We start from the raw sequence: 10,000 nt of genomic DNA on the forward strand, positions 1-10,000 counted from the left end.
ACAGAGTGTAGGATACACACTCACACACACACACACACACACACGCACACACACACACACTTAGGGTTGCAAAGGGGCGGAAAATTTCCGGTAAATTTCCGGAAACTTTCTGGAAATTTCCCATGGGAAGTTAAGCTGGGGAATTTTGGAAATATTCAAAATGGGAAACTTTTATGGAATTACAGGAAATTAGGGAATTAATGGGAATTTACGGGAATTTTGTTTTTTACTAGCAGTTTACATTAGCTAGCCAAGACTGCCGTGAACACTGACTTAACTCGACTTGTTACAAAAATGTTTAAGGAATTTATTTTAATCCTCGGTTGGCCAAAAAATGCCGATATTACATACATGTATGACCCCAAACCTCACAGATTGTGATTATTTTAAAAGTGCCAAGCTAAATCAGACCAGTAATATGACCGATTATTAACCATCCCATTAGAGCTTATGCAAAATTACGTTCTTCCATTTACATGAGGACAACAGTGATGACACGCCAGGAACTGGGCGACTCTGTTCGCAAACTTCCCCCAGTTTCACACCAGTTATTCCCACATGAGATAATGTTTGCAATGACGTTTTCACCGGGAAAATTAGGTTTCCTATATGTCTAGTAGCCTATGTTGATTGTGTGTGCATGTAATTGACCTGTGTGCAGGGTAGAAATTCAACTGAATTTGCATTAAATCAGGTTGTTTTAACTAACATTATGCTGAGAGATGGGTTTTTTCCAACTACATTAAGGTCTCTGTTATATACTAACTTGCCAGATACAATATTTCCAGTTTATTCCCATTAATTCCCATTTATTCCCGTTAATTCCCGTATATTCCCGTTAATTCCCATGGAAAGTTTCCAACTTTGAAAATTCCCGGAATTTTGCAACCCTACACACACTGTAGGATACTGTAGGCAGGAGCCCCCCCACCCCCCACTCACACACACACACACACACACACACACACACACTGTAGGATACTGTAGGCAGGAGGTCCACACACACACTCACTCACACACACACACACACAGTAGGATACTGTAGGCAGGAGGCCCACACACACACACACACACACACACACTGTAGGATACTGTAGGCAGGAGGCCCAGGCGCTGAAGGTGTGTCGGCCCAGCATGGCTCCTGTCTGCGTGCACATCCAGCTGACGCTCTTGTCATGGCTGCAGCTCACCACCCACTCATTGGCCAGCGAGAACAGCAGGCACGACACACGCCCCTGGTGCGCTGCAACACACACACACACACACACACACACACACACACACACACACACACACACACACACACTTTTATTACATTAGGTAATAGATAGATAATAGATTAGAGATAAAGAGACATTTAACTTGTCCTGATTCTCCCTCTCCCATGACGACGACGACGATGACGACGCAAACACACAAACACATACACACACACACACACACACACACACACATTTGATTTTCTTCCTTCAAGAATGAAGAAAAGAGCAGAAGAAAGTAAATATTTCTTGTCTTGGGATTCAAACACACACACACACATACACACACACGTTTGTCTTGGGATTCATACACTAACTCTACCACATGGACAGCAGTTCAAGGCTCCTCTAGACAGCCGTCATACACTCTGTGGGCCAGTCTGTCTGTCTGTCTGTCTGTGTGTGTGTGTGTGTGTGTGTGTGTGTCCCACCCTGTAACTAGAGAATAATCTGATCTGTTCCCAGTTACATGTTTCATCGCTGTTTCTCACAGGAAATGGACACACACACCACTCCTCACACACACACCTCATTAGATTCCAATGACTCATCCTTGAGTTCTGGAAAACAAGTCTGTAAAACTCCCCTCCCTTCTTCTGCACCGCACCACCACACACACACACACACACACACACACACACACACACACACACACACACACACACACACACACACACACACACACACACACACACACACACACACACACACACACACACACACACACACACACACACACACACACACACACACACACACACACACACACACACACACACACACACACACACACACACACACACACACACACACACACACACACACACACCAATATTCTGGTTATGCCAATATTCCGAATGTTTCCATCAGAAACAATGTTCCCGTTTACAAGTTAATCGGCAAATTCTAAATAAACCACTGACGAGCACTAGAAATAGTATCATATTCTAAATAAACCACTATGCACTAGAAATAGTATCATATTCTAAATAAACCACTATGCACTAGAAATAGTATCATATTTTAAATAAACCACTATGCACTAGAAATAGTTTCATATTTTAATATAAACCACTATGCACTAGAAATAGTATCATATTCTAAATAAACCACTATGCACTAGAAAGTATCATATTCTAAATAAACCAGTGACAAGCCCTAGAAATAGTGTCTGCGTCATGACGTCTTAGCAGAATATGATCTTAACCGGGTTATGGAATAAGGTGTTTACAAGACTCATGGAATATCGTCATTATTCTGAATAAATCCAGAATATGGTGTGCATGGGAAACACACACAGACATATCCATCCACATAAACACACACTGCGCTACACATAAACAAACACACACACACACACACAGACTCTCATATAAACACACACTGCGCTACACACACACACACAGACATATCCATCCATATAAACACACACTGCGCTACACATAAACAAACACACACACAAACACACACACTCATATAAACACACACACACACACACACACACACACACACACACACACACACACACAAACACACACAGACACACACAAACACACACAGACATATCCACTCATCCACACTGCTCCACACACAGAAACACACTGACATATACACTCCTGTAAACACACACACTACACACACGCGCACACACACTCACACAATTTGATCCATGCATAAGTCTAGTCCATTTACAAACTACTTCACTCCTCTGTAACTGACTACATTTCCCAGAGTTCTGTGTGGCAGGTGGAGCGGTTGCTTCCTGTCTTACCTGGATAGGTCTTGACGTGATTCATCTTGTTGAAGTCTTCGGAGATGAGGAACTCCTGCAGGCAGACAGAAGAGCTCGGCTCAACATCACTTCTCCCCCAGGAGGCCCACTGGCCTGGCTAGTGACCGCCCGCCCGCCCGCCCGCCAGTGTGGAATGCTGACGTTGTCCTGCACTTCTAGTCCAACACTACGTCACCGGGTCGTTACAAATTAGGACTGAAACGCCCCAACACCTGCTACCCTGATTACCTGTGATAAGCCTTGTCCAAAGATCGTATAGTTACGAAGATTAATCATAAAGGGGGTTTTCAATGGAATAGGAGCCCACAGCACAGTTTTACTTCACTCACATGGCAAATACAGAAACTGGGCTCTACGCTTGAGCCAACATGGAGTTTGCTTACAAATGGATACTTAGCATATGAACGGAATGAAAAAGATGTGCACAGGCACACACACACTTTACATCTCTCCCTCTCTCAAACACTCAGACACAGAGACACACCGCAACACGCAAACAGTAAGCACACACACACACACACTCCATCTCTCCCTCTCTCATACACTCAGACACAGAGACACACTGCAACACACACACACACACACACACACACACACACACACAAATGGTTTCAGTAGGCTCACTCATCCCTTCAAGGAGCATTTCTGGGGTGTGAGAGAAAAATATAGAATATCGCTAGGCCTGTCGCGATATTCAATAAATCAATAAATCGCACGATAAAAAAAATGAGCTCGATAACTTTTCCGGCAGCGATAATTTCCATTTTCATGCTTGATTGTTTTTCTTCTTCTCTCTCTCTCTCTCTCTCTCTACGAAAGAGAGGATAACCACGGTGCTTCCTTTAGCGCAGCCTAACGAGGAGTGAACCCTCATGTCAGTCAGTTGTCAGACATGTAGCCTATCTTTCAATAACATGACGGACAACTTTACTTTCTTACATTCATTTGATTAACAGGCTAGACGAGGCTTTGGCGATTGGCCTAAGCACACTGAAGAGGCTTTCTGTTGTAGCTTGATAGGTATGGGGGTAAAAATAGTGATAATGCAGTTCAGAAAATCATGCTTATAAGCTACGTTTTTTCATCATCTGATAAAGACACACTCCGCAAAGTCTGCACTCCGCTGAGAGCTCAAGAATCAGCCAAAACAGCCGGCAGCTCCGGTTAAAATGTCGTAAGCTAGTCAGCTGTGGTGAAATGTGTTCGTAATCAACGTTATATGTCATAAACGTAGCATACCTATGAAAAGGCTTTGCAGTAGCCTAGGATTATCCGATGACCAACTTAGCCTATTGCTTCAATTTGTGTTTTATGTGACGTGCAGATGCTGGGTTCATGCCGTTTTGCGCAAGTTTCAAATGTTTAGCTGACTGCGTAGGCTAGGCCTAATTGATCAGCTATGATGACATTTAGTTCCGTGCATAAGGCTTAGCAACTGTCACTCTACACGCCCCCTGTTGCATGTCACGTTTTAATTTGCTGGCTCTTAAACAGAGTCTTAGTAGAGACTGAGAGTCCATTGTATTTATTGTTTTTGGTTGTTTTGTTCATTTATTGTGGATACTTAAAAATGTCTTCCCATTCCAGTTCCTTATTCTTTAGAAATACAAGCTATTGATCTTTGAAAAGGTGTACCTGCATTATTATGCCATTATCATTATATTAGATAAAAATGATCTCAGAACGGCAATATTATCGTTTATCGCAATAATTTCTGGGACAATTTATCGTCCAGCAAAATTTGTTATCGTGACAGGCCTAAATATCGCAATGTTTTATTCCACAATACTATATTGATTTTCAAATATGTGATATCGATTTAAAAATAAAACATATTTATTAATAGTTTACATGTAAGCACTTTATTTTGATATTCATACAAAACTGTCTGTACAGTGTACTGAATTGTTTGCAAACTTTTTTTTTTTTTTTTACTTACATTCTGTGAACATGTAAGTAGAAATGTAAGTCCGCTTTCATTTTAGGAAAACTGATATATGTAGACAAAAATAGTCTATATTGTTTTCGCATAGTATCGAAATATATTGCAATCTACAAAATTGTAACCCATGTATAGCGATATGTTCCCCAAACACTATGGCACACAACTTGGGAAACAAGGCCTTGAAACACAGAAGTGACATCTCCACTGTCACACACACACACACACACACACACACACACACACACACACACACACACGTTGCCTGCCTGTCACACACACTCACCACAATAGCGCCATTGTCCTGACCAATAAAGATGCGCCTGCTATCATGGTGGTACGACACGCAGGAACATGGAGCTGAGAGAGAGAGAGAGAGAGAGAGAGAGAGAGAGAGAGAGAGAGAGAGAGAGAGAGAGACAGATAGAGAGAAAGGGAGAGAGAGAAAAAGGTGGGGTAAGATAGAGAAAAAGAGTGTTTTTGTAAGGAATCCAAAGGCATGCAATGGGTGTTTGTGGGTTTGTGTGTAGTGGGTCAATAGTGTGTAGTGTGTTTGTAGTGGGTCAATAGTGTGTAGTAGATGTTTCTTGGTGTTTTAAGCCCCCAACGTTGTCTTCAAGGCAGCACTGCCTGGAAGGCGGTAGGGTTAGGGTTAGGGTTAGAGTTAGGCATGGGTTTAGGATTAGGGTTAGGGTTAGGCATGGGTTTAGGGTTAGGCATGGGTTTAGGATTAGGGTTAGGGTTAGGCATGGGTTTAGGATTAGGGTTAGAGTAAGGCATGGGTTTAGGATTAGGCATGGGTTTAGGATTAGGGTTAGGGTTAGGCATGGGTTTAGGATTAGGGTTAAGTGCCTTTAAGTCAACAGTGGCAGTGCTGTCTGGAAGATAAAGTTGGGGGCTTAAAACACCATCGAGAGTGTATAGTGGATCTATATAGAGTCCGGTGTTCGATATGTAGTGTGTGTAGTGTAGTTTATAGTATGAAGTCCAGTGTTCGATATGTAGTGTGTGTAGTGTGTGTGGTGTAGTTTATAGTATGAAGTCCAGTGTTCGATATGTAGCAGAAAAGAAAGTGTGATCATGAGGTGTGTGTGTGTGTGCGCGTGTGCGTGTGCGTGCGTGTGTGTAAACGAATAACTCAGCAGTGTGTGCAGAAAATCATGTTTGATCATGAAGACAAGAGGTAGAAACTGGTTTGAATAACTCAGCACTGTGTGAGGAGGCTGGGGGAATCTACTGACCAGTGTGTGTGTGTGTGTGTGTGTGTGTGTGTGTGTGTGTGTGTGTGTGTGTGTGTGTGTGTGTGTGTGTGTGTGTGTGTGTGTGTGTGTGAGAGAGAGAACGAATAACTCAGCTGTGTGTGTAAACACTTACAGGACACCGTGTGGTAAATGCTGGGCCAGTACTGTCCGCTGTCCCTCTTCAGCCAAACTCGAATAGTTCTGAAAGCAGACGAGAAGATTTGGCTTTACATTCCCAAAGCCGGACCGTAGCAATGTCTCCTCCACACATCTTCAAACGCCTCCTCAACAGACTATTGTGGCGAAGCCCAAGCGTAGCGTACTTCACTACTTGTGACAAAGTGACCAAAACTGCTACTAACGTGACCTATTTGAGGATGCTCCTCTGTGGTTATGCTAATTAGCAACAGGGGACACTGACAGCTAACGTTAAGCCCACACTACTGTGCTGCATGCTACCCAGATTAATAGCGCAACGCACACAAACGCAGACACGACACCAACAACCAAATGTAGTTCTGGAGTTCACTCTTACGTTTAAAAAAACTTTTCGTGGATTTAAAAATGAGTATGTTAACTTCTTACGGTAGCAAAGTAATCTAGCTAGCTGCTGCGAAATGCTGTGCGTCCCCCCTTTCGTATCCTATTCATCCATCATAGCGATGTATTAACGCTAGCTAACCAACTACATAGCTTAGTAATTCCATCCAGACAACACCTGATTTTATCCCCCGCCAACCAAACATTTTCACCGCCACCATAGTATCATAACATTTCATGAGAAGTTTTATAGCTGGCGACCAGCAAAACTCATATCAATAGCTTTGAGGTAATGCCAACGTTAGAGAAATATTCCTTTTCGTGGATAATGTCGTCGGGCTATTAGCTAACGTTAGCTACCTGGCTAACATGATTGAGGATACCTTCCTACTAGGACATAGCTACCATTTGCTTCAGTAAGAAGTAGATCAAGTTCGTGTCTGTTTTATCAATGAAGACGGCAAGTAACCTCAAAATATGCAGCGGCTAGCTAGCCTTTTACGTTAGCATATTCCCACATCCAGGGGACCGTCCTACTGACCTGTCCTCGCCGACAGTGATAACTCCATCCTCTTTGGGAATCAGTACGGCAGCGTTCACGGTATCCTGATGGCCTTCGATCTTGTTCAACAGAACAGGTCTCGAACTCTGAGGCCTGGAGTGAATCTCGGCCGCCATGGTTGTTTTCTTATCCGCTATTTCTCCCTTTTCCTCCTCCACTCAACCAGACAAATCAGCTGACCACCAAGGAAGTTCACCATAACATTGGAATTTCTACCGTAATGCACGGTATAAACTCGCCTACCTAACTGAGGCAGAAATAAATGCAGGACTCCAAGGCAAGTTTTTATCTTGAGGATAATTCACATTACACATTAAAATCAGGAGACAACAAACTCAGTCCAAAAAAAAAAGCCTACTTTATTAAATATCACACCGTGTACAATCTGGCTAGTGTGTAGTCATCTTGAACATGTCAGGCAAATCTAACAATGTTATATTAAAGGCCTTTTCGTCAAAGTGTATAAAATGATTGACAAACACAGACAGGACAGAATATAAAACTTAAGGCATTAAAAACAATACAACAAACACTACAAGTTAGTTACACCAGCAAAAGATCTCTCTCCTCTAGCTGGGCGTTAGATAATGGGATATAGGTTTCTGCTTTCAAAGCTTATAAAATACATTAGGCTACACATGGTGGCTGTGCACCAATGGACAGGCACTGTGATGAACCATGGGTATGTCCTATGAAACAGCACATCTTTATAAAAAAAAAAAGAAAAAAAGCTAATTGTGCAATATTACCTGTATGTGTGTGTGTGTGTGTGTGTGTGTGCGCGCGCTATTAGATGACAGAAAAAGTCAAGAAGCACAAATGCACATGTATTTAAGTCAGAGCAAAATCTGAGTCTATACCAGACTCCAGACTCAGTGAAATAAGGACTCTTGTCATGCCATTGGTGTGTGTGTGTGTGTGTGTGTGTGTGTGTGCCTGCGCGTGAAGGTCCTCCACTGGCTCAAGGCTCGTTGATCTGGCCGGTGAAGAGAATAGTCCCTGAGAAAATAGAAGGTTCCAGAACAGATGAGTCCATTTCAAAGGCACCGGTCAGCTGAGGCTCAGAAAAGGGAAGTGTGCATAACTGTGTGTGTGTGTGTGTGTGTGTGTGTGTGTGTGTGTGTGTGTGTGGTGGCGACGTAGCGTGTACACTGTTCTTCTTTTCCTGTGTGTATGTGTGTGTTGCTTGATTACACGTACTGCACTGTGCAAGTGTTAAAGCTCTCTCTAGAGTAGCGATATATTTATAATTCACTCGGCTGTTGTAAATAGCCAACTTTGTCCCTTATTAGTCTGGAACACCAGAGCTCATAACTGTGTCCCTCAGACAAGAACAATGTCGGGCCAATCAGCGATGAGGGGGAAGACCAAACCTAACTGGGCCAATCAGCGATGAGGGGGAAGACCAAACCTAAACTTACTGTGATAAACAGAAGCAGCAGCACCTGCAAACGTCAAATGCAGTTGGAAAACTTGGAGCAGCAAAGGTAGGTACCTGTGGGGTTGTGTGTGTGTGTGTGTGTGTGTGTGTGTGTATGTGTGTGTGTGTTGGAGCAGCAAAGGTAGGCCCACATATATTGTCTGCAGTTTATTATCAGTTTGTAGAGTTCAGGCAAAGTAGGAAGTAACGTTAGGAACCTGACCTGTGGGGTTGGTCAGGCTGCTGGACCAATGATTTCAAAGTTCGTGCCTGACTGTGTGTGTGTGTGTGTGTGATGTGTGTGTGTGTGATGTATGTGTATGTGTAAATGTGTGTGTGTGTGTGTGTGTGTGTGTGTGTGTGTGTGTGTATATATATGTGTAAATGTGTGTGTGTGTGTGTGTGTGTGTGTGTGTACCTGTGGGGTTGTGTGTGTGTGTGTGTACCTGTGGGGTTGTGTGTGTGTGTGTACCTGTGGGGTTGTGTGTGTGTGTGTACCTGTGGGGTTGTGGCGGATGAAGAACAGGAATGGTCTGTCCACACTGACCCACGGCGGGGAGGAGCGGGCCAACAGAATCGCAGCTAAAAATCAACACAGAAAGTTACACACGCGCCACACACACACACACACACACCCTACGGAGGATGAAAGTAGTATGGGGCAAAGGTCCAGTCCCAGTTTATCAACACTTCCGTTCTAAACGATCAATCTCTCCCTAACCTGGTCCATTGTACCAACACGTTCTAAACGATCAATCTCTCCCTAACCTGGTCCATTGTACCAACACATTTTAAATGTTCTATTGTTCCAGTACCAAAGAAATCACACCCTAAACGACTAGAATCCTGTACACTGACGTCTAGCGCAATGCAGTGCTTTGAGAGTCTAGTCTAGAACTACATCTGCTCCACATTTCCCCGAGATCTACAGTAGATCCCTGCAGTTTTCTAATAGATCTACAGTAGATCCCTGCAGTTTTCTAATAGATCTACAGTAGATCTCTGCAGTTTTCTAATAGATCTACAGTAGATCCCTGCAGTTTTCTAATAGATCTACAGTAGATCCCTGCAGTTTTCTAATAGATCTACAGTAGATCCCTGCAGTTTTCTAATAGATCTACAGTAGATCCCTGCAGTTTGCGTATTGTTCTAATAGATCTACAGTAGATCCCTGCAGTTTAGATCTACAGTAGAACCCTGCAGTTTGCGTATTGTTCTAATAGATCTACAGTAGAGCCCTGCAG

The 10,000-nt window shown here is 43.2% G+C and overlaps 2 protein-coding genes across 3 annotated transcripts in view; both read right to left on the reverse strand.

The window, feature by feature from the left end:
* Window positions 1-7,517, reverse strand: part of wdfy1 (WD repeat and FYVE domain containing 1) — a 16,955-nt gene extending 9,438 nt beyond the window's left edge. The window contains exons 1-5 of the mRNA XM_062552387.1: window positions 7,316-7,517; window positions 6,368-6,435; window positions 5,280-5,353; window positions 3,031-3,085; window positions 1,093-1,243 (exon numbers count right to left, since the gene is read on the reverse strand). Coding sequence (XP_062408371.1) covers window positions 1,093-1,243; window positions 3,031-3,085; window positions 5,280-5,353; window positions 6,368-6,435; window positions 7,316-7,452 — 485 coding nt within the window. The 5' untranslated portion in view covers window positions 7,453-7,517. The remainder of the gene's footprint in view (window positions 1-1,092; window positions 1,244-3,030; window positions 3,086-5,279; window positions 5,354-6,367; window positions 6,436-7,315) is intronic.
* A 158-nt stretch (window positions 7,518-7,675) lies between these two features.
* serpine2 (serpin peptidase inhibitor, clade E (nexin, plasminogen activator inhibitor type 1), member 2) overlaps window positions 7,676-10,000 on the reverse strand; it is a 12,384-nt gene continuing 10,059 nt past the window's right edge. For both annotated transcript variants that reach the window (XM_062552388.1, XM_062552389.1), the window contains exons 8-9: window positions 9,255-9,338; window positions 7,676-8,335 (exon numbers count right to left, since the gene is read on the reverse strand). In XM_062552388.1, the coding sequence (XP_062408372.1) occupies window positions 8,298-8,335; window positions 9,255-9,338 (122 nt within the window). In that variant the 3' untranslated portion in view covers window positions 7,676-8,297. The remainder of the gene's footprint in view (window positions 8,336-9,254; window positions 9,339-10,000) is intronic.

This window comes from Sardina pilchardus, chromosome 13 (genome assembly GCF_963854185.1).
Source record: "Sardina pilchardus chromosome 13, fSarPil1.1, whole genome shotgun sequence".
Classification (NCBI taxonomy): Eukaryota; Metazoa; Chordata; class Actinopteri; order Clupeiformes; family Clupeidae; genus Sardina; species Sardina pilchardus.